The sequence below is a fragment of the Schistocerca gregaria genome, chromosome 7 (genome assembly GCF_023897955.1).
Source record: "Schistocerca gregaria isolate iqSchGreg1 chromosome 7, iqSchGreg1.2, whole genome shotgun sequence".
Taxonomy (NCBI): domain Eukaryota; kingdom Metazoa; phylum Arthropoda; class Insecta; order Orthoptera; family Acrididae; genus Schistocerca; species Schistocerca gregaria.
In genome coordinates this window covers 453214860-453240022 of record NC_064926.1, presented here as the reverse complement: position 1 = coordinate 453240022, position 25163 = coordinate 453214860, and the positions used below count along the sequence as shown (strand labels likewise).

Here is a 25163-nt window from a genome sequence, read left to right as displayed (position 1 = left end):
GTAGAGTGATGACATCCTATGGAAGCGGTGCCTCGTTCCGCGCTGAGTTTTCTGGACTCTACTAGAATTATAGGCTACCAACAAAATGACTTCCGAGTCCTAGGAGTACTGAACGGCTTATGATAACAAAGACTGCAGACTCTGGGGATAATTCAATAGAAAAAGGGTTTCTGAAATGAGAGGTTAATTATTAGAAAAATCAGACTTTTCTATAACATTAATAAGCTATTACATTTAGGCTAAATGGATCTTAATAGCTAACAAAAAATATCAAGTTTGTTACCCTTGCTTGGCATGCTACACTTTGGGAAACAATTGACCAAACCAAACGTGACAAAATATCCAGTTGTGAAGTAATGTCTTACTACCTATGGAAGTGGAAAGAACCTCGAGTTGCTGAAGTTCCCGATAATTTGAAAGACGTGGAACGTGGGAACCGTGGGCGGAGAGGAGGGGAGGGGGGGGGGGGTAAATGTGCTGAATGTGAAATAACGGTACTATATTACAAAGTGGGTTGCATTACAATAGCTCTAAAACTGTTTTTAGAATTATTATTTTATGTAATAGCAAATCTACAGTCTCCTCTACAGTTCTCTTTTGTTCTGTTTCGTCCGTATGATAGGATAATAAAGTAATATTGTTCATATGGAACTGAAGCTGATCACAAAAAGGATGTTTAATATTACTATCTAAATGTATTATTCAAATATGTATTTCTTTGTTTCAGAACTACTTGCTCCAGAACGGAGACCAAGTACAAAAATACAATGGCTGACCATAGTGTTTATAACTTCCTAATGTGTATCACTCACTCGGAATCGGAGATCACCAAGAGGCGGCGTGGCGAACGGTATGCCCCGGAACTGGTTGTAGAGAGCGCCATTCAATGACGTGGCAACCACGCCCCTCAGAACTCCGTTGTCAGTAGTCACGAACACGTCGTCTCCCTGTAACGTGTTCTCCGGTCAGCACTGCAATGAACTGAGATTATTGGACCCACAGTACTGTCTCTCATCCACTCCTTTTATCACACACACACACACACACACACACACACACACACACACACACACAAGAGCAGCAAGCGTGTATAATTGAACACTGTCAACGATAGTCATTAGATTGCGAGAAGTCTGATTATCATCAAGCGTGCAATGAAGTGAACAATTTTATTTCTTTATCGTGTCAGAATCACAGAAATATAAGAAATAAGTGTTGACTTAATTTTTCCCCAAAAGAAGACCAAAAATTGGATACTTAAAGTGCGTTTGGTGTAGCTCTCATAAGGTCTTGCATGGTGCAGGTGGTTGGTGATGAGGAACGCTGAAGGAAATGGCTGTAATTCTGCTCAGCGCCACTCTGGCAAAGAGACCACAGAGAAACCCCAAGTCTGCAGTTACGTCTTGCATCTCGTTGTGTTTGATCGTAATCTATTGAGAGACCTCCATATTGACCACTTCTTCGAATGTCCTGGGGGTTCTTTCTTTGGAGCCATCCATTCTCCCAAACACCGACATCGCAAGATCCTTGCCGCATGTGGATTGTCGATGAGAGCCTCAGTAGTTGTCAAGAAGCTCTTTCTTGATTTCAGCTCAGGAGGTGCGGGCTGACGACCACATAGTGGATGGGCTTCCTTCGTAGTGGCCTTACTTTTCCCATATCTCGCAGCTACCTTACGTCTAATTTCAGGAGGTGCTATGCCAGTGAGGCAATGGAGTTTGTCCTCAGGAGTAGGTCTTAACCAACCCGCGATAATCCGGCAAGACTCATTTAGAGCCGCATCTACGTTTCTGGCATGACTGTACGTGTACCATACTGAACATGCATATTCAGCAGTGGAATAACATAGAGCAAGCGCGCTTGAGCACCCAGTACATGGATTAGCACCCCATGATGTACCTGTCAATTTTCTCACTATGTTATTTCTGGCTGCCATTTTCTGTTTCGTGTTTAGGCAATGCTTTTTATATGTTAGTGAGCGATCCAGAATTACTCCAAGATATTTGGGAGTAGGATTCAAGTACGATTTAAGGATCTATTTGCCTGTTTATTCTTCAGATGGAAAGCGCAGGTGCGAGTCTTGGCAGTATTAGGTTTCAAATAATTCCCATGATAGTAAACAGTGAATTCTTCCAAAGATAATGATAGCGTATCTTCTACAGTCTCAAAACAGTCAACAATAACTATCGTAAATAACATCACAGTCACCTTTTATTAGCACTATCGCAATTTCGGCCGCGTGGCCATTATCGAGTGGTATGACAGTGATGTAGTACACACCAGAATCTAAAGGTATTCTGATATCTCTACGGTCGCAGGTTCGTATCCTGCCTCGGGCATGGATGTGTGTGATGTCCTTAGGTTAGTTAGGTTTAAGTAGTTCTAAGTTCTAGGGGACTGATGACCTCAGATGTTAAGTCCCATAGTGCTCAGAGCCATTTTTTTATTCTGATATGTATATATATCGTCGTCGTATCTGCGCTGTCATACAGACAGTGTACACAAGTAGTGGTTTGGCAAGATTCATATTAAAGATGTTAACAACGTTGAAAGGCCTGCTGCACGGATTGGACAACGAATGTATACAAGTCTTAAGATTTGTAGGTTACGATATGTGCTAAAACACTGTTGTACCACTTGATGATGGTTGGTAGGTTTGTGGGAGTAAAGGGACTAGACTGCTACAAGTCTTAAGATTTGTAGGTTACGATATGTGCTAAAACACTGTTGTACCACTTGATGATGGTTGGTAGGTTTGTAGGAGTAAAGGGACTAGACTGCTACGGTCATCGGTCCCCTTGATGATGGTCACATAGCCAAAATTGTAATAAACTTCCGGTCTGAGGTCGTTGTTACAGTACATGTATAACGTAGCTCGACTCTGATGTTGGTGAAAAAGCAGGGACCATTCGTGTGTTTTCCATGTGCGTGCGGTAAATGCACAAACGTGAACTATGGCGACGTTATTACCAAATGCATCCAATTTGGCGGGAGACAATCGAACACCAGTCATATATCCCGATCTCTCTCCGTGCAATTACCACGCCTTTGGCCCTTTAAAAAAGGCCTTGCAGGGCAGGCAACCTCTGTCGGAGGAAGATGTGCAGCGGGCAGTTACAGATTTCTTCACGCAGCATGTCACGGTGTTTTACCAAACGGGTGTCTTTAACCCAGTGCGCCGCTGGGATGATTGCGTCAATGTTCACAGCAATTTTGCGTGACTGGCATACCGGTTCTGGACTACACGGCCTTCGAATGTAAACTTTTTGATTGTCCCTTATACATTATATTTATTATGGAAGGCGAATATTTAGTGATTGTAAACCCAGTCACGAGACGTTAATCGCTTGAGCACGAACTATTCGCCACCCTCTCGTATCTCCTTATCAGCCAGTTTCTGGCAATGGTAATATCTGTCAATCCCACTGTTAGAAACTTCTTCCTCCTTATCATAAACCGCTTTTCCAAATGTATTTATGATCTGAGCTGTATAGGTGGAATTCCTTGAGCGCGGAAGGAAGCTATCCGCAAAAAACAAAATTGTCACTCAGCAGTAGAACACATAGCAGCGAAACCACGTTTGATTTAATGCAGCAATGTGTAGAGGAAAGAAACCTCAAACATCTGTATAGGTGAGATTCAGCAGTCTAAAATTGCGAGGTAGTGGTTATGAAAGTAACTCGACTTCGACAGATCTTTGTTTGCCTGAGATTAATTAAGATCTATTTTGGTTACCCTAAGCAGTTCAGGCAAATCACAGCCGATTGTACACAAGCCGAAGTCGTGACAACTGGCAACGCTGTGAAGACGACCTACTACCGACGCAGTCCTATATTCAGCAAAATACGAGTTGTGATTATTTTTATTTCAGTTTTAAGATGTGTAATGTCTCGCAAAATGTTTCGCCTAGACGTCCATAAATTGCTGATCTGTCTGTAAATGAAAGTTTTCTTACTAATGTATTGCTATAGAAACGGTGTCAAAAATGGCATGAGTGTGTGAAGACATAGAGTAAACTGCATAAATGTAACTGTTAGTAAAAATTTGTGTGTTACATATAGCAAATACTGTATTACTGTTAATTAAATAACATTTTACAGATCGCCTACAAATACACTGTATCAATATGTGCCGTTACTGAGGCGATAAGAACTAAACCGCGACAATCCGGTTCTCAACAGGTATAAAGACGCACGGAGCAATTCCGAGGAGAAACTGGAAAATATTCAAGAGATCCTCGGTCTGTGTGAATCATTTTCAGGAGAGGATATTAATAACAGCTTATACTTTTCTCAAGATTTGCATGTTAATGAGTAAAAGTACCCAAAACTCGACCAAAATTACGTGAAAGCGCGATTTCAAGAATTTTCTCCAATCTTGTTATTTAATTAAACCAGTCTGCGTCTGGATAAATTCTAATGGAAGAATATTGGAGCGAGAGCAAGATCTTTGCAAGAGAAATGAGGACTGGCTCGTAGAAAATGTGATTAAAAGGTTCACGCACGTGTATGAAAATATACCTCAGTAATCAGCTACATTTACACAAACAACTACCTTACTTCGAGAAGGAAAGGCGGAACGCGGAGGATAGGAAAAACCATTCACTTAGATGGCTGAAACTGCACTTCGGGATCTCCCAGCCATTTATCCCACAGGACTCTAGATTACATGTAGGAAGCGACAGATTTTACGACACTGCAATAAACGATGCGTTTATGTTCCTACAGATTATCAGTAGAAGGAATTCTAAAGATTGAAACCAGCGTAAAGATTGACAGTTGCAAAATTGTTACTTCCTTACACAGTTAAGCTGGAGATAAGTCAAAAGAGTAATGGAAACTGTTCGCACATCCTGGCGTAACTTAATTCTGTGAAGGTGGTTTAACATGACAGCAGTTTTGTCAACGTCTTTTAGATCTGTTGCTGTGGAAAACTTGTTTGTAGCGTGCTATGTACCTACATACCATGCACTGTTCAGTATACTTGACAGGTGCACAATGTTTAGCTTTCGTGTCTCATAATTTTCGCCGTTTGTTACAATTCCATTATTGCCCATTTAAATGGGAATAGTTCCGGTACACATGTATTAATCGAAGAATTGCTTTTATTTATGAGCATATGACACGTCCTGTCATTTAAGGTACTTGATTTCTGAAACCTGGTAGTCAAGGAAGGCAGGATTCGATTACGATTGGAGACGGGGCCGTAATCAGTTACTATTGGATGGGTTTTCTTTTAATCACACACAATTTATTTAAAATCAACAACCAATTAAAATAATGGCAATAATTTAAAAATTGTTTCACGGCTGAAGGCCTTAATGAGAATAAATTAAGAATTGTTTAAACTTGTTGTAACTTACAATTACAGTTATTAAAATATAAAAGACAAATCACAAAAGATCTTAAAGCTCACTGCTAAAGTAGAATTACCAAATTAGTATTTTCAAAGAAGTAACTATGCTCTCAGCTGAAGGCCTTAACGGCAATAAATTAAGAATAATTTCACAGCTGGAGGCCTTTAAACGCCAAGAATGGCAATTATTAAAAAAATATAACAATGTGCAATAAAACAGCAAATATAGTTATAAAGGTTAATCCAAAGGACAAGCAACTGATCACCAAACAGGTGAGACAAATGATGGTGACTTGGTACTACAATAATAAAATAATAACACAATAAAAAGACACAGGGGTCAGACACAGGCGGTGCTCCAGGAATCGGCCTCTGAGTAGGTCAGGCCAGAAACACTTTCGTGATCGATGAGAAAGGCAGCCAAGAGTTGCATTTACACCACAAGATGGTAACTCAGACTAGTGGCAGTCTAACGAGTGACTAATGATAATGTTGGTGGGGCTACCTGACGTCCAATAAACCAAATGCAAAGGTGTAAAAATACGCCAAAGCCGGAACCGGCGGTCTGGACTCCGCCCGCAGAATACTGTGCTTAGGGCGCTCAGAAAAAGAAAGGAATCACTACCACCAAGGTACGAGAATCGCCAACCAACCTACAATCAAGAAAACTGTCAAACTTACACGCCTCATCCGACAGCGGTGGCAAGGCGAGGAAAACGTACACTGCCGTTACATACACTAACACCCCCCCCCCCCCCCGAGACAGGTACTTAGGGCTTTAGCGGTCACCAGACAGGAAAATACCTCTGGTTGAACTTAACAATTGTAACAAGCTGAAGGTAGTAAATAGTAATTAGAAGCCCAGCAAAACTAATCAGATCCGCCTTCCCCAAGCACTCGACTCGCTGCTCTTTGCCTCGGCGACACTACGAGCAGCAACACGAACTCTAGTCACTAGATAATGGAGAGATTTCACAATGGTGGAGGTTTGTCTACTCGAACTGAAATGCGGTGACCACAGCCCTTCGATCCGGCAGTCGATTTGCGCTGCCAGCAGTCCCGGCGTGTTCCCGCTTTACGTTGACCTGGCTCCTCCTGCGTCCCCAATCGAATTGCTCATTCACACGACTCGGAAGAACAACGACGTCACCCCAAAGATAGGGCCACGGTTACTACACATCGATAACGCCACTGCTGCCACTAGCGGACAGGCACCAGTCAACACAAGAAGAAGATAAACAACCGCAACCATGTCAACTAAACGGTACAGTCTGGCCTCCAACAAAGGACGGAAACCTATAACAGCACCAACGTGAGCCAGAGAACGTCTCAATTTCAACAATTTCACAATTTTCGTGTTTCAAAATTTTCGACACTTGTTAATATTACATTTGTGGATATTTAAATCGGAAAATAACGGTAAACTCATTCTTGTGTCCACGTGATAAACGAGTGCATGTATTAAACAGTAAAACAGTTTTGTTTTTTGTGAAAGGAGGCGTCCATACGGAGAGTTGGGCCATCTATGTGACAGCAGCGCGGTGTTGTCATATGGAAGGCGCAGGCTTGTGAAGAATAGTATATGAAGCAAATGCCAAGACGATTCAAAGATGATTATACACAGTCGCCTTGCCATCTGAGCTGTCATAAACTAGATGTCTAAGGGACACGTTGATTATCGTACCTCTTGAACAGTGGGACGGCGTGGGTCGGCTGCCACTCTTGTGGAGAATGTTACAGCAATCAGCAGCAGCGCGACAGAATGCATGTTTGTCTCTGAATGGTCACGGTTCGACAGGCAGTAAGCTTATACACTCAAATCACAGCGGAATTATCTTTCACTTGCTTGCCGATAGCACAAACCTGATAAGTATCTGCACTTCACACGCATTACACGTGAGTCATAGAAACCGATTATCTCCTCCCTGGAGACATAAAAGTAATGTGTGTTCGTTATCTCCAACACCGGAGAACTCGGCAACATGTTCAGGTCTTCGCCACTGCGCGTAAAACGACACAGATACCGTTATCCGCAGTAGTTCATCGTATGTTACATTAGGGGGACAGTTAAGTACGGAGTGTGTGCAAAAAGTGTTGCGAATTTTCATTTTTTGGAAATAATTTTATTTATTAGTCTACATTAATTTTGGCGCCTTCAAAGTAGTCCCCATTAGATATTATACAGTTATGCCCACGATTCATCCAATCCCCGAAAAACACCTGGAACTAGATCTTTGGGTCAGCACTTACTCTTTCAGCTGTGAACTATTAACCACATCAAAGCTTCTAAAACGTCGGAACTTTAAGGTTCTCTCTTTTTTTTTTTTTTTTTTGGAAACATAAAAATGTCACAGAGAATATGGAGGCCCAGGAATCATTATCGTGTTGGTTTTCACCAAAACTCCACGAACAAGCTATGAAGAACCAACAGATACATAATCGAGGTGCAAAACCCATTAGTTGTGCGACTTCCCTCGGATTTCTTCCACACAAACGGTGGTGAACTTAGAGCTAGTACTCACCTGTTATGTCAGGTTTCGAACAACTTCGATTCGCCACCGTTTTTGCTCGAAATTCAACACACATGGCACCAATTCTGCTTTCCCCCCCCCCCCCCCCCCTCCCACCCACTATCGTTTCAGACCCAAAATATCCGACAATACTTCATGACATGAGCCAATCAAGCCATTCACATGCGAACACCATCAGAAACTTCTCTGACTGTGGTTCGGCTATTGTTCATAATCATGTCTTTCACTTTTTCCACATTTTCATCTGTTGTTGTTGTGCTGGAGCGTTCATCTGTACCATCTTCTTGGCCATCTTGGAAAAGCTTATACCACTCGTTAATCCTTGTTTTACTCATGTCAGACTCATCAAAAACATTGATAAACATTTCTAAAACTTTGTTACGCTTTATCCCTTTTAATTGCTAATTTTGATGCAAATTCTTTGATCGATTTTTAGAACAAAACAATAATCGCCACTCTTAAGCAACCGTATGTAACTTCCTTGATTTCTAACGAGCAGACTACAAGCCCAACATGGCTACTAGTCTACTGGTACGTTTTGCACATGTGAACCAACACAACAACGTAAAATCGCTTGAAGCCGACTAAGATAACTCGTGTAACTACAAAATTCCCGACATTTTTAGAACACACGTCATAATGTCGTTAGAGCGAATGTCGACATTCGTCTGTCATTTACCACCTCGTAGTGTACTTAAAATTCTTGTCAAAGATATTTTAAGGTTAGAGGGAATTCTTCACTCATAAATAATAAAACTTTAATTTGTTGCAGTGTATGGTGAAACGACTAGACAAAAAACAGGAAACATCCGGCATCGTATGGCTTTTGAGTTTCGCAAGAGCAGTAACGCAACAGTTGCTACCAAAAACGTTGGGCTGGTTGTCAAGTTCATTAGACGTTCGTGAATGTCAAAGGTGATTTTATCAGCTCAAATTCGAATATTTTGATCTTTCCGACATGAAGACCGACAACTTTAGATAATGATATGTTAAGGGCAGAAGTGGAAGCAAATCCGTATCAAACAATCGAGGAACTATCAAACATTCTTAACCAACATTGGTCGACAGTCCAAGAACAACTGCAGCAGATTGATAAAGACAAAGCTAACCGATCCGCAACATGCAACTTATTGCTTCAGCGACAGAATACGAAAGTTTTTTTTTGTTCTATTCATCACTGGTCACGCCAAGTGGTCATCAATGATACTCCAAAATTCATAAGCCAGTATTTCTCGCTGAATTAATCGCCACGAAGTAAAGCTGAACAGGGTTTACACACCAAAAAGGCGTTTTTTGTGTGTTTGGTCAGACATTCACGGGGTCGCTCATTTTGAAGTGTTGAAACCTGGACACATTGTGAACGCAGACGTTAACTGTAAATAATTCGATCAAGTACTCAACCGCTAACCGAAAAGTGCCCAGTGACTGTCAACAGAAAAGGCTCTGTTCTGCAACAAGATAACACATGACCGCACTGCGCAAGACGAACCCTGGTAAATATTAATGAACTGGGGTGAAAGGTATTGCCTCTCTCATCACACTCACCCGATATTGCGCCATCGGATTTCCATTTATTCCGCTCGCTACAACATTTCCTAAGTGACAAAAAAACTGAAAATAAGCATGATGTCCGAAATGCCATCTGCAGAGTTTTGCTCAAAAACAGATTTATTTATATCGATCCTGCGTTGAAATTTTTCAGGTTAGATGGTAAAAGGTTGTTGTAGTGAGGGTAATAACACCACTGATTAAAAATAACTTATTAACCATCTGTTTGAATTTAATGTAAAAAAAGAACATTACTTTCAGATCCCCCTAATAAGAATACGTCATGCTGTTGCTCATTAAATGAGAAGTTAGTTAATGAAACATGAGACAGATGTATCGTGGTGCAAAAGAGCAATTACTGATCTATTCAGACACCATTGTACGCCCCACAGAGTGCTTACAGATCACCTAATAATTTAAAGAAAAGTAAAACATTCACCAACATTGCCCGAAAGACACTCATATCCGTATGTTCATGGGTCTTCGAGATATAACGCGTTATGGTAACCTGTGAGGACTAAACTGTGACCAAATAACACATAAGCATATACCTTCTCAAGTTATCGACATAAAGCGGTCTTCCTGTAGAAACAATGTCAACGCCCATGTGACATCACACACTGCTGATGGTCTACTTACCTTTCCCACTCTAACCCCCCCCCCCCCCCCCAAGGAACCATTCAGTTCCACGCCGAAAACAATAGTAGTAGTGTAAAAAAATGGTTCAAATGGCTCTGAGCACTATGGGACTCAACTGCTGTGGTTATCAGTCCCCTAGAACTTAGAACTACTTAAACCTAACTAACCTAAGGACATCACACACATCCATGCCCGAGGCAGGATTCGAACCTGCGACCGTAACAGTCGCACGGTTCCGAACTGCGCGCCTAGAACCGCGAGACCATCGCGGCCGGCAGTAGTAGTGTAAGGTCAAAAACTGTACCAAATAGACAATGTCGAAAAAACAAACGCACTTTACTAAAAAAAATATCTCATCATTTTCTTTCAAGCTTGAGAACAATCCATCTTGCTCTTGGTGCAATTCCTAATGCTTTGGAACTGTAGGGAAGACGCTGTACAGTTCTCTGCATTTAATGCTGAGCGTTTCTTGATTTATTGGGACTTTCAGTAGCTTATTGATAAAATTAATCAGAGAATGCAGGTTATTAAACAGAACTGAGAGTCTTAAGCTGCTTCATTATTTTCTTTACTTATCCTGTCATCATTCTGTATTTCCTGATTTAATAACTTTTGTTGTATTGTTGCAGACCACTCAGTGTCTCCATCGTCCATGTGAGATGTCTTCAGGCGGCAGTTCTTAAGTTTTGGGTTTGTTGTTATATTTTATGTTAAACAGGAGGGCACAGATTCAGTATTTATTTATATATTATTTTCGTTGCAGGAATAGTTCAAGTTCCACGTTTATCACTTTCTTGTGATACTTCTCTAGTTTATAAATTAATAGCGACTTATCCTACAGTTTTGTTAATGTAAAAATAATGTTTAAAACTGTCATCCACCTTACGAAAAAAGTGGTGATGACGTTTGTATGTGTATATGTGAACTAAAGAGAAATAAAATAGTTTTGTGTAGAAAGTTAGATATGTGTGTATATAGTGGGGTGTCCTTTATCTATGTTTCCCACGAAACATGTTTGCTTAGTTTATAATGGTTGTTTAAATGAGAGGTCGTTCAATATTTGTTTAAAACGGAGAAGAACAATGAACCTCACTCTCGGGACGTCTGAGTAGCTGACTGTCGACAATCACACTGTCAACGAATTTAAAAATATTGTGAATATTTAACTCATAGTAGAAAATGTTGAGCAAGAGCTGTAGAGTCTGTAAGTGACAACTTTTTTTAGTGTCGGATTGTATATTTCAGACAAGGATAAAACTATTTTATTGCTGAATATTGCAGGGAGATTGCAATTATACAGTACACTGTACAGTCTAGATTCCACAATGTCTTCTGACGTCCTTGTCAGCAACAATGATAGTTCCAGTCAAACGGCTACTCAATCTGCGGGTGGCACCCATAATTTAATGTAAATTGGTAAGAATCTGTGCATACTACGTCGCTCCGTGGAAATGAAAAGTCAGTTGTACGAGGTTAACGTCGCAGGAGTTTTGCAACTACACACATCAAAAAAAGTTTTGCATCATCTCGGTTCAGAGTCTTCCGGAACCTATCCAGAAAATTGGAATAGAGATCAACATAAATATCATTTCCGCCCTTTTCATTGCTCATGAAAACCACACATTGCATGTTGTACCACCATACAGCGAGACCTTCAGAGGTGATGGACCTGATTTCTGTACACACCGGTACCTCTAATACCCAGTAGCATGTCCTCTTGCATTGATGCATGCCTGTATTCGTCGTGGCATACTATCCACAAGTTGATTAAGGCACTGTTGGACCAGATTGCCCCACTCCTCAACGGCGATTCGGCGTAGATCCCTGAGATTGGTTGGTGGGTCACGTCGTCCATAAACAGCCCTTTTCAATCTATCCCAGACATTTGCGATAGAGTTCACGTCTGGAGAACAAGCTGGCTATTCGAGCGATGTCGTTATCCTGAAGGAAGTCATTCACAAGATGTGCGTGATGGGGGCGCGAATTGTCGTCCATGAAGACGAATGCCTCGCCAATATGCTGCCGATATGGTTACACTATCGGTCGGAGGATGGGATTCACGTATCGTACAGCCGTTACGGCACCTTCCGTGACCACCAGCGGCGTACGGCGGCCCCACATAATACCATCCCAAAACAGCAGGGAACCTCCACCTTGCTGCACTTGCTCGACAGTGTGTCTGAGGCGTTCAGCCTGACCGAGTCGCCTCCTTCCGACAATTGCCTGGTTGAAAGCATATGCGACTCTCATCGGTGAAGAAAACATGATGCCAATCCTGAGCGGTCCATTCGGCATGTTGTTGCGCCCATCTATACTACGCTGCATAGTGTCATGGTTGCAAAGAGGTACCTCGCCATGGACGTCGGGAGTGAAGTTGCGCATCATGCAGCCTATTGCGCACAGTTGGAGTCGTAACACGACGTCCTGTGACTGCACGAAAAGCACTATTCAACATGGTGGCGTTGCTGTCAGGGTTCCTCCGAGCTATAATCCGTACGTAGCGGTCATCCACTGCAGTAGTAGCCCTTGGGCGGCCTGATAGGACAACATCGCTTGGGTTCACTCCGAGACGACTGGACATTTCTCTTGTTGAGAGCCATTCCTGGCACAAAGTAACAATGGGCACGCGATCGAACCCCGGCATTGACCGTCTAGGCATGGTTGATCTACGGACAACACGAGCCGTGTACCTCCTCTCTGGTGGAGTGACTGGAACTGATCGGCTGCCGTACCCGCTCCGTCTAAAATGCGCACCTCATGCATGGTTGTTTACATCATTGGGAGAGTTTTGTGATACCTCTGAACAGTCAAAGGGACTGTGTGTGTGATACAGTATCCATAGCCAACGTCCATCTTCAGTAGTACTGGGAATCGGGGTGATGGAAAACTTTTTTTATGTGTGTATTTTAGTACATTAGCCATCGTAACATACATTATGTTAATTTTAAAATTTTCACATTAATTTGGACAATGAACACATGTCGATAAATGTAGCCGAAATACAACCACTTAAATCGACATATGTCTTTTGCTATTTTTGTAAGTACGACGGGAACAGAATTTGAAAAGATAGCATAAAGTGGAAGATGCTCGTAAAAGTTGTTTAGAGACGCAACTGCGTTGGAAATAATTAACAATATGTCCGTACTCCGACCAGCAATACAAATGTCTATCAGACATCCGGTTCAAAAAAATGATTCAAATGGCTCTGAGCACTATGGGACTTAACATCTGAGGTCACTAGTCCCCTAGACTTAGAACTACTTAAACCTAACTAACCTAAGGACGTCACACACATCCATGCCCGAGGCAGCGCCGTTCCAGACTGGAGCGCCTAGAACCGCTCCCCCACAGTGAACGGCGCAGACATCCGGCTCCAGGCCAAAAATGTCTTCACTGTTCTCTATCGTGTACAGTAAACACTTCTTGCAAGTACGATGAACATGGTATTCTGGTCTACCGCCGCTTCATATAAGCCTGACAGGAAGGACGGGTCCTTCGTTAGCTTTGGGTTTTCTGTGTAGGTGAAAGACATAATGAGTGTGTGTCAAGATTGCAATGCACATTAGTAGGGTGCGCAAACTGCCATATAACATATAACATCAGTACGAAACACTCTTGCCACGCGACGTTGGTACGAAACACCCTCCGCCATGCAGTATTGGTACGAAGTAAAACCAAGGGTTTTGGCTGTTTCTCCTTGTGATAACAATTTCATGAATTTTTTTTATTTTCTTTACATTTATTTCATCAGTTTCTGAAAATGCTTAAGATACATTACGACTCTTGAAGCGAATGTTAATTATTCTCATATACAACTTTCTGTAGCTACGTAAAAATACGACCGGTATTAGATTCCAGGTAGAGGGGGCCGGAATTTTTAGCAATAATAAATAAATAATTTAAGTCCCGGCAAGAAACAGGTGAAGGTGAATATCAAATATAGCTTATCATTGCAAACAGTTATTACGGTGTAACTGGGTTAAGAGTGTGATACATTTCGTAAAGTTGACTTGAGGCACAGCTGGATCAAAATTCTGCAATTTTTCTGTATTTTACTAAGCGAAGTAATTTACATCTTACTTACTTCACGGTTACGAATGGTGAATCACTGAGTGACCAGTGAAAACTTCATTTTCGCAGAGGAACTGTGGAACGGAACATGGAATGGAACTGTGTTTTATGTTGCAATGATACAATTTTTTAAAGATTAAACACAAATAACTTTTATTCTACGTCGAGCAAACAATGTGTACCACAACATGTTACTCATTGTGACGACAGAAGTTCTCTCCAGAAATCCATCCGTTCCTTCAGCATGTCTTGACGTGTCACAAATTCCAGTTCCATATCCAGATAGTTGGTAGAATTTGCCATGAATTTCTCCCACACTGTTGGATTTCCAGATGGTGCTGGATCACTGGAAGGTAAAATAACAGCCTTTTATGTACATTATCGAAACTGAAACTTCGTTTTTAGCGCCTAAAAAATAAAATGAAAACGTAAATGCTCTAGTTGCCATAACGGAATGAGAAATGGCAACAACGCCCAGAATGAAAGTTGGAGAGCACCGGTGCAGTGTGAATGAGACAGGTAGAACAGACAACGTTGTCAGATGGCGTCGGGGTGTCAGATTCACTGAACGAACAGCACTGGAGGCAGCTGAGAGTCGGTCAGAGGTCACTGGTCGTTAAATACGTTTCTTCTGTTGTCCCTAACTTGTGACAATGCTGTTTGTCCATACAAGTAACCAAAGCTGGCCAAGGGACATTCACAAACGTTTTGTGTTATATGCCAAAGACTGAATGTTTATAAGCTTGTCACGAGAGAAAATGAACTTACACAGCGTACGAATGTTCTGTTTCTTTGGTTTTTATATCCAAATCTAATGGTGGAGTCAGATTAATGTACTTTGTTGATCCCTTTTCTCGTTTAGTTGCGTTTTTATATATTATTATGAAATCAATACAATGTTCAGTTTGTAACATTGTGTGCAATAATTTCATCTGGACAAAAAATGTCTGTCTGAAATAAATAAATAAGTAAACGACTCTTAAGTCAACAAGCAACAGTGTCTTGATGTGCCGAGGTTTCTGTCCAACAAGGTAAATGAATATAATGTCTGTGAGTGAGGTTGTGTACGTATATAAACCAGCAGCATTTAGAAGAACGCACATATCTCAGCATACACTTTGGACTGCAGGGTTGTATCAAATTAGATGACTGACTCATATTTTCCAATATTGTTGTTGTTGTGGTCTTCAGTCCTGAGACTGGTTTGATGCAGCTCTCCATGCTACTCTATCCTGTGAAAGCTTCTTCATCTCCCAGTACCTACTGCAACCTACATCCTTCTGAATCTGTTTAGTGTATTCATCTCTTGGTCTCCCTCTACGATTTTTACCCTCCACATTGCCCTCCAATACTAAATTGGTGATCCCTTGATGCCTGAGAACATGTCCTACCAACCGATCCCTTCTTCTAGTCAAGTTGTGTCACAAAATTCTCCCCAATTCTATTCAATACCTCCTCATTAGTTATGTGATCTACCCATCTAATCTTCAGCATTCTTCTGTAGCATCACATTTCGAAAGCTTCTATTCTCTTCTTGTCTAAACTATTTATCGTCCATGTTTCACTTCCATACATGGCTACACTCCATGCAAATACTTTCGGAAACGACTTCCTGACACTTAAATCTATACTCGATGTTAACAAATTTCTCTTCTTCAGAAACGCTTTCCTTGCCATTGCCAGTCTACATTTTATATTCTCTCTACTTCGACCATCATCAGTTATTTTGCTCCCCAAATAGCAAAACTCCTTTACTACTTTGTCTCATTTCCTAATCTCATTCCCTCAGCATCACCCGACTTAATTCGACTACATTCCATTGTCCTCGTTTTGCATTTGTTGACGTTCATCTTATACCCTCCTTTCATGACACTGTCCATTCCATTCAACTGCTCTTCCAAGTCCATTGCTGTCTCTGACAGAATTACAATGTCATCGGTGAACCTCAAAGTTTTTATTTCTTCTCCTTGGATTTTAATACCTACTCCGAATTTTTCTTTTGTTTCCTTCACTGCTTGCTCAATATACAGATTGAATAGCATCGGGGAGAGGCTACAACCCTGTCTCACTCCCTTCCCAACCACTGCTTCCCTTTCATACTCCTCGACTCTTATAACTGCCATCTGGTTTCTGTACAAATTGTAAATAGCATTTCGCTCCCTGTATTTTACCCGTGCCACCTTCAGAATTTGAAAGAGAGTATTCCAGTCAACATTGTCAAAAGTTTTCTCTAAGTCTACAAATGCTAGAAAAGTAGGTTTGCCTTTCCTTAATCTAGCTTCTAAGATAAGTCGTAGGGTCAGTATTGCCTCACGTGTTCCAATATTTATACGGAATCCAAACTGATCTTCCTCAAGGTCAGCTTCTACCAGTTTTTCCATTCGTCTGTAGAGAATACGCGTTAGTATTTTGCATCCGTGACTTATTAAACTGATAGTTCGGTAATTTTCACATCTGTCAGCACCTGCTTTCTTTGGGATTGTAATTATTATATTCTTCTTGAAGTCTTAGGGTATTTCGCATGTCTCATACATCTTGCTCAACAGATGGGAGAGTTTTGTCAGAACTGGCTCTCCCAAGGCCGTCAGTAGTTCTAATGGAACGGTGTCTATTCCCGGGGCCATGTTTCGACTCAGACCTTTCAGTGCTCTGTCAAACTCTTCACGTAGTCTCGTATCTCCCATTTCATCTTCATCTACAGCCTCTTCCATTTCCATACTATTGTCCTCAAGTACATCGCCCTTGTATAGACCCTCTATATACTCCCTCCACCATTCTGTTATCCCTTCTTTGCTTAGAACTGGGTTTCTATCTGAGCTCTTCATATTCATACAAGCGGTTCTCCTTTCTCCAAAGGTCTCTTTAATTTTCCTGTAGGGAGTATCTATCTTCCCCGTAATGAGATAGGCCTCTACATCCTTACATTTGTCCTCTAGCCATCCCTGCTTAGCCATTTTGCACTTACTATCGATCTCATTTTTGAGACATTTGTATTCCTTTTTCCCTGCTTCAATTACTGCATTTTTATATTTTCTCCTTTCTTCAATTAAATTCAATATCTCTTCTGTTACCCAAAGCCCTCGTCTTTTTACCTACTAGGTCCTCTGCTGCCTTCACTACCTCATCTCTCAAAGCTACCCATTCCTCTCCTACTGTATTTCTTTCCCCCATTCCTGTCGATTGTTCCCTTATTCTCTCCCTGAAACTCTGTACAACCTCTGCTTTAGTCAGTTTATCCAGGTCCCATCTCATTAAATTCCCACCTTTTTGCAGTTTCTTCAGTTTTAATCTACAGCTCATAACCAATACATTGTGATCAGCGTCCATATCTGCCCCTGGAAATGTCTTACAATTTAAAAGCTGGTTCCTAAATCTCTGTCTTACCATTATGTAATCTATCTAAAACCTGTCAGTATCTCCAGGCTTCCTCCATGTATACAACCTTCTTTTATGATTCTTGAACCAAGTGTTAGCTATGATTAAGTTGTGCTCGGTGCAAAATTCTGTCAGGCGGCTTCTTCCTTCATTTCTTAGCCCCAATCCATAGTCACCTACTACGTTTCCTTCTCTCCCTTTTCCTACTAACGAATTCCAGTCACCCATGACTATTAAATTTTCGTCTCCCTTCACTACCTGAATAATTTATTTTATTTCATCATACATTTCTTTAATTTCTTCGTCATCTGCAGAGCTGTTTGGCATATAAACTTGTACTACTGTAGTAAGCGTGGGCTTCGTGTCTATCTTGGCCACAATAATGCGTTCACTATGCTGTTTGTAGTAGCTTACTCGCACTCCTATTTTTTTTATTCATTATTAAACCTACTCCCGCATTACCCCTATTTGCTTTTGTATTTATAACCCTGTATTCGCCTGACCAAAAGTCTTGTTCCCCTGCCAGCGAACTTCACTAATTCCTACTGTATCTAACCTTAACCTATCCATTTCATTTTTTAAATTTTCTAACCTAGCTGCTCGATTAAGGGATCTGACATTCCACGCTCCGATCCGTAGAACGCCAGCTTTCTTTCTCCTGATAACCACGTCCTCCTGAGTGGTCCCCGCCCGGAGATCCGAATGGGGGACTATTTTACCTCCGGAATATTTTACCCAAGAGGACGCCATCATCATTTAACCGTACAGTAAAACTGCATGCCCTCAGGAAAAATTACGGCCGTAGTTTCCCCTTGCTTTCAGCCGTTCGCAGTACCAGCACAGCAAGGCCGTTTTGTTTAGTGTTACAAGATCAGATCAGTCAATCATCCAGACTGTTGCCCCTGAAACTACTGAAAAGGCTGCTGCCCCTCTTCAGGAACCACACGTTTGTCTGGCCCCTCAACAGATACCCCTCCGTTGTGGTTGAACCTACAGTACGGCTATCTGTATCGCTGATGCACGCAAGCCTCCCCACCAACGGCAAGGTCCAAAGTTCTTGGGGGGAGGGGGGGGGATTTTCCAATATATGCTTCTGCAATAGAATAAAGCAGAATTCTGCAAGACAATAAAAGCTAGATTACACGGGGTTTCGCTAGTACACGAATATTTTCAACAACGAATACTTCAGCGCAAGAAATGTTTTTGATTTTCGGGTACGTTGATTGTATTACGCCTTTCGTGGAAAATCCAAGTCTTAGATCTTCTCCCCTGTGTGCGTTATCTGCTCACTTGAAAAAGCGCTAAGAAATGGCAATTTTTTCCTCAGTAACGCGCTTCTAGTGAATTTTAGTTAAAAATACCCACCGTCAGTTTTAATGAGGTTAAATAACCTGGAAGTTTGATGCATAACATGTTGGAAAATTCGGAACAGCTACTGAGATAGTAGGCTGTGAAAACCCGCAAAAATGTCATGGAATGACAAAAAGATATGTCAAAGTTCCCGCCTTAATAATTCCTTTAGTTCAGTTTTGAGCACGATGTATAATAATCAGTGTTTTGTATAACTTAACTTCCTTCAAGATTCATGTAAAATAAATGTAGGTACTCCCTATACGTGCTGAGAAATGTTGCACTGTCAGTTTTTTTTAGTGAAAGTGGACTCGAAACTGAAAATACCATCGTCAGTCAAAAAGAGTATTCCTGAATGTAAAATCACCGTTTTGAAGCCATTATATATGAGTAGATACATGTAGTTAGTGAGATTAATGTAATTTCTGGGGAATAGGCATTTTTAGAACTATTATTCCTGAATGTAATATCATCGTTAAGCAACTATATATTAAATATATACACGTCTTTCATGAGATTCATATAATTTGTGAGAAACAAGTATTTTTTTAAAAGAAAATCTTTAATTTTAAGCTCTTTTATATATACGTATTTTTCAGTAAAGTACAACTTAAAAACGGATATTAAATTTTACTTTTATGATCCATACAAAACTTTAAATTTAGAAATTCAGTGTAAATACTTATTCCCAGAAATTACATGAATCTTATGGGCTAAATACATACATAATGCCATAAAGACGATATTATATTCATGAATACTATTTTTAGCTGAGAATAGTATTTTCAGTTTCGAGTCCACTTTGAATAAAATTGTTAATGCTGGATTTCTCAGCGAATATGGGACGTAATTATAGATATTTTGTGTAAATATTGAAGGAAATTAAGTCCTCTGCAACCCTTGTTGTTATGCGTGGTCCACAAAACTACACTAAAAACAGTTGACATACCTAACTTATTGTGCTTTCATGACATTTTTGCTGATTTTCACATGGTTCTTGTATCATATTCGAAAGCATATGCCACACGTGCTGTACTGATTATTGAAGAAATCACAATCTGTATTGTTGCAGCAGACAGGCGTAACATTCTTGCAGATTTTAAATACTGTGTTTCCGAAAATACACTCTAACACAAAAAAGAAAAAGACGCACCACTCCGCTCTCTAGAATATTATCATACACACAAAATAGATCAACCGAGACAGCTAGAGATTTAAACACTAGTGTTAGCGCAGTCACCTGTCACAGCTTACCTGACGGTCTTTTAGAGCAGCTGGTCATCTTACGGCTTTAATAACATCCGACTTATCGGTTCCAGTAAGTATTTTTTGTTTTCCTCATGATCACATTAGGTTTTCGGATACACACTTACCATGCTTTCGCCCTTATATTACAAATGAGACTAATTAATTTTCATTTCAAGTAATAAATTATTCAAGAACGTATTGTCAGCTATGATAAAGTATGCAGAATTGTAAAAGAGACAACTCACCCATATTTAGCGAAATTGGTCCATAATCTTGTCAACTGATCTGCTACCTTCCCATCGTTGGAATTAGGGTCCGTGTCTGGTCCAAGTAAGACGCTCGGAAACAGATACGAACCTTCTCCTCCATGTTGCATACCTGCAAAATATTTGTACATTAAACGAGATGGCCTTAAATTACCTTATTTGCTAATACATTTTCTCTAACTGTACCACACTGTGAGGTATGTATCCGAGGTATCGTTACTGAAAACCCTGTGAAGTGTTGAACAATTTCTCTAGCCGACGCTGATGGTTACATAGTGTAGTAGATCATGAAAATATGTGTCAAATTTGTAGTATAACTCAGATCACATAGCTATCATGAAAGTGTTCGTAGCCACAATGTATAGTGCACAGTCGAGTAAGCCTGTTCATCTCTATAACTAGTGCAGCCTACTTCCATTTCAATCCGCTTACTGTATTTAAGCTGTAGCTTCCCTCTACAATTCCCCCCCCCCCTCCCCCCACGTACACACACACACACACACACACCTCCTTCCATTACCAAACTGACGATCTCTTGACACATCAAGGTGTGTCATATGAACTGAGCTCTTCTTTTATCGTCGTACTTATAAGTTGTAAGACGGATATTCGATAGTCGAAGCACATCATGTTGTCATCGGTTACATCAAAAATGAATGATATGAAGGGTGAAACTGAAGCCTCTAATTTTAGGTGAGGATAACCCCTCCGCTACTTTGCAAAACGGATATGACCTGAAGGGGGAGAGCCACCGACAGCCCAGTAAAAGACAAGTCATTCAATTGCATCCTGAGGGGAACAATTACGTTTAGTTAGCATAGCCAAAACTGAAAATCATGTACTGTACGTGTACGTAAAAATTACTACCACTAATGACTGGTGGCAGGCAAAGTAATACCCGATAGAGAAAACTGACTAAAGCTAGAAATAAATAGCAACGAAATATTAAATTCTGGGCTACATACCAATGGTGGACGCATATTTACTGCCAGTAGTTTTTAGAGGGTTTTAAGAAGAGTTATAATGGGAAATGACCTGGGTGAAGATAAGCGAAAAATGTTTATTAAAAGTACTACAAATATTTCTGTCACCACCTACGCTTCAGTGGGAGCTTAGAAAACCTAGCGTCTGAAGTCGCGGATCACGCCGTGGTTGATATGAGGATATCTGAGTCAGCTAGAGGCTGGAAGACGCACGCCTTTAGAGCTGATGATATTGATAAACACTCTAGTGACCTTCGACTAAACATTTTTCCGGAAATTCCCGTCGACAATTTGTTAGGCAACTCACTAGGCCGGGTTAAAATATTGCATCTGTTGGCAGCAAACATTTCCATGCATACCGATTTAGCGGATGTAGAGATGGGAATTAATTACAACGAAGGTGTTATTAAATAGTTGATCATTCATGGTTCAAATGGTTCTGACCACTATGGGACTTAACATCTATGGTCATCAGTCCCTTAGAAGTTAGAACTACTTAAACCTAACTAACCTAAGGACATCACACGACACCCAGCCATCACGAGGCAGAGAAAATCCCCGACCCCGCCGGGAATCGAACCCGGAAACCCGAGCGTGGGAAGCGAGAACGCTACCGCACGACCACGAGATGCGGGCGATCATTCATGATAAACGAAAACCTGACTAAGGTAGGTGTACGTTTCTATTAAACAAAGTGGACGAGTAGATTATTAACGGCAATAGGAGTAAAAGGATTTCTGAAAAAGAAAAATATATTCACTTCTAAAATAAATGAATGTGTTTGGTAGTCTTTCTGAAGATATTTGTCTGGATTAAAGCCTACATGGATATGAATCGTGGAACATAAGGAATTCTGGCAAGATGAGAATAGAAGCTTCACAAATAAAGTTTTATACAAACATTCTGGAGATTAAGCGGGTAGATCGAACAACAAATGACGAGGTACTGAATCGAATTAGAGAAAACAGAAATTTATGGCACAACTTGACTAAGAGAAGGCCTCAATTGATAAGACAGATCCTACTGCATCAAGAAATCGCCAGTTTGGTAATGGAAGGAACTCTGTGTGTGTGTGTGGGGGGGGGGGGGGGGGGGGGAGGGGGGATTTACGAGGTAGACTACAGTTTAAAAGGCGGGCTCAAATGGATGTAGGTTGCAATAGTTGCAGAGATGAAGAAGCTAGCACGGAGATCTGACTGAAGACTGCAACAACAACCAGGCGATTGTTTCAAATGTCAAACAATTTAAATTCAGTTTATAGAGAGGCAATAGACGACCAAAGAATTCTCTGGGAAGCCTTCGCAGGACATAAAGTAGAACATTTGCATGGGGGATTCTAAACTAACCGCTTTGAAAATGAAAAGAGCCGTAAGGAGAAAATTGTATAAGATTTTGAAATATGGAATATTTAAGACGGAGTGTCGAGGACTGTTGCTGCAGGAGACTTACAAGAAGTAAACAGCTGAAGCAATTACTTATTAAAAGACATTCAACAGCCTAAATCGCATATAATATTTCTTTATTAAAGGCTACAGGTTTCGACAGACTTTTCTATCATCTTCAGGTCTTAAAACTTTTTTTGTCGTGCAAACGAGTACATTTTATGTGAAACCTCACTCCAAATTGTCACGTGGATAAAAATTAGCACATTGTAGCCTTTTTCTAACGTGCTGGTTCTTATTTACATGGCGTTAACGAGAACGATATATCAGCTGGGTTTATTTCCAGATATTCTCATACTTCATGGCAAATTAAATATTTATTGAGATATGGGACACGGACGTCGCTTTCTACAAACTCACCCTAGTGATCCCGTAGCCCAATGTGACGATACCGTGCTGTGACAGGGGCCTCTGCGGACTGCGCCCGGACTGGAATTACTGCACTTCGTGGCGATGCATAGCAGACAACACGGTACAACCCCGAAAGCACGTACACCGCTGCATCATTCGTAAGGCGAATTTCTCAAGATATGGGTTACGCGTTGCTGTAGTGTTGTAATGTGAACGCTGACTATGCTCTATGTACTGTTTTAGAAGATGTTGTATTCAAATCCTGAGTATGCGGCCATGCATTTCATATATATGGTAGTGAATGGCAGTGCCATAAAAGCTCTTCAGTTGCATCACGAACGGTATCCAGATTATCGGTGTCCCGACGGGAAGACGTTTCAAGAAGTACACTACCGCTTATGTGAGGGACAGACGGTTCTTGCGCAGAAGGTTGCCTGCTCTATTAGAAGATCTTTCAGTACAACTCCGGCAACTGATGTACTATGTGGATGATGGTGACACATCCCATTTTACTGTTCTCGTCCGCCGACACTCGACTCGCACCTGCTAACGTGGGATAGGTAGAGGTGGACCAATTGTTTGGCCCTGGCGCTCACCTGATTTAAACCTGTTGGAATTTGTCCTATGAGGCCGTTTGAAGGTGCTGGTGTATGCTACACGTGTGGAGGATGGAGCATCACTTCTTGTAAGAATTCAGGCGAGAAGTCAAAGAATGTATACAAGCCGTGCGGTTTCTGAACGTGTTCGTGTATCCTTGTGACGACGGATAGAAGCCTTGCTGAGGGCGTGCATTTCTAACACATCTTGTAAGGCAGCGAACTGGGTTCACCACCGTGAGAATAAACTGGAGTTTCTCATACATTAAGTAATCGACTTCCCTGTGTCTAATCTCAGTAAATATCCATTCCTCGACCCCTTATTGCCACGTATTTCTGAAAAACCCTGTAGAATGCATCCGTATACTGAATATTCTGAACCACAGCGGCAGTCACAGATGAATGCTCGATTTCTGCCTATTAATCTGCCTCACAGTAAACAGCATATTGCAATGTCCTGCTGCTCAAGCCATTATTTTCATTTTTTGTTGCCGTGGGTATGTGAGAGAGAAAGCGCTGACACTTGCACTGCCACTGAGATCACAGCCGGCCGCTGAGGCCGAGCGGTTCTAGGCGCTTCAGTCCGGAACCGCGCTGCTGCTACGGTCGCAGGTTCGAATCCTGCCTCGAGCACGGATGTGTGTGATGTCCTTAGGTTAGTTAGGTTCAAGTAATTCTAAGTCTAGGGGACTGATGGACTCAGATGTTAAGTCCCATAGTGCTTAGAGCCATTTGAACTGAGATCACAGTTCGCATACCTCTTCGCTAAGTCACACTGACATAAAAATGTTACATCATGAACACCATTACCGAACGGTACCAGCATTTCAGTGACTGTGTAGTATTTCCAGCACAAAAAAGTCATTTCTGCAGATTAAATGACTGCAGAAAGAGTGGTGACGAGACGGGTTCCAACAAGAATAGGTGTGGATCCTTCCAGAAGGAGTACACCACGACAGGATCGTGGGATTGTTTGACTTGCTCTGAAGACTAGACGGATATCAGCAGCTCAAATCCGGGCAGAGGCTACAGCCAAACTGTCACCACTAACCGTCTGGAACGGAGTACTGGAAGCCGGACTGTGATCTCTAATTATCCTGCGACGTATAACGCAGATGCCGTGTCACAGGCAACAGAGACTTGCGTTGTATACAAACTCAGCTAGGGCACTGAATGCTTTCTCCGTTGTTCGGCGACAAGTTTTGTCACTGTCTGAGGTGCTCTGATCGACGTCAAGGTGTCCCTAGTCGAACTGGTGAAGAGTCACAGGTAACAGAAACAGTGATCATTATTATCGACACCCGTATCTCAACATCTCCTGCAATCTTCAAGCTGAGAGCCACTGGAAACCACCAAAAGCGTGATATGATAGTCGTCAAATAGATGCTGAATACTCGCCAGTATG

General features: G+C 41.4%; 2 protein-coding genes across 2 annotated transcripts in view; both read right to left on the bottom strand.

The window, feature by feature from the left end:
* The window catches only part of LOC126281982 (cholinesterase 1-like), a 121671-nt gene extending 114530 nt beyond the window's left edge, over positions 1–7141 (bottom strand). The window contains exons 1-2 of the mRNA XM_049981365.1: positions 7040–7141; positions 813–947 (exon numbers count right to left, since the gene is read on the bottom strand). Of these exons, the coding sequence (XP_049837322.1) occupies positions 813–947; positions 7040–7123 (219 nt within the window). The 5' untranslated portion in view covers positions 7124–7141. The remainder of the gene's footprint in view (positions 1–812; positions 948–7039) is intronic.
* A 7131-nt stretch (positions 7142–14272) lies between these two features.
* LOC126281981 (cholinesterase 1-like) overlaps positions 14273–25163 on the bottom strand; it is a 58764-nt gene continuing 47873 nt past the window's right edge. The window contains exons 9-10 of the mRNA XM_049981363.1: positions 20366–20498; positions 14273–14493 (exon numbers count right to left, since the gene is read on the bottom strand). Of these exons, the coding sequence (XP_049837320.1) occupies positions 14343–14493; positions 20366–20498 (284 nt within the window). The 3' untranslated portion in view covers positions 14273–14342. The remainder of the gene's footprint in view (positions 14494–20365; positions 20499–25163) is intronic.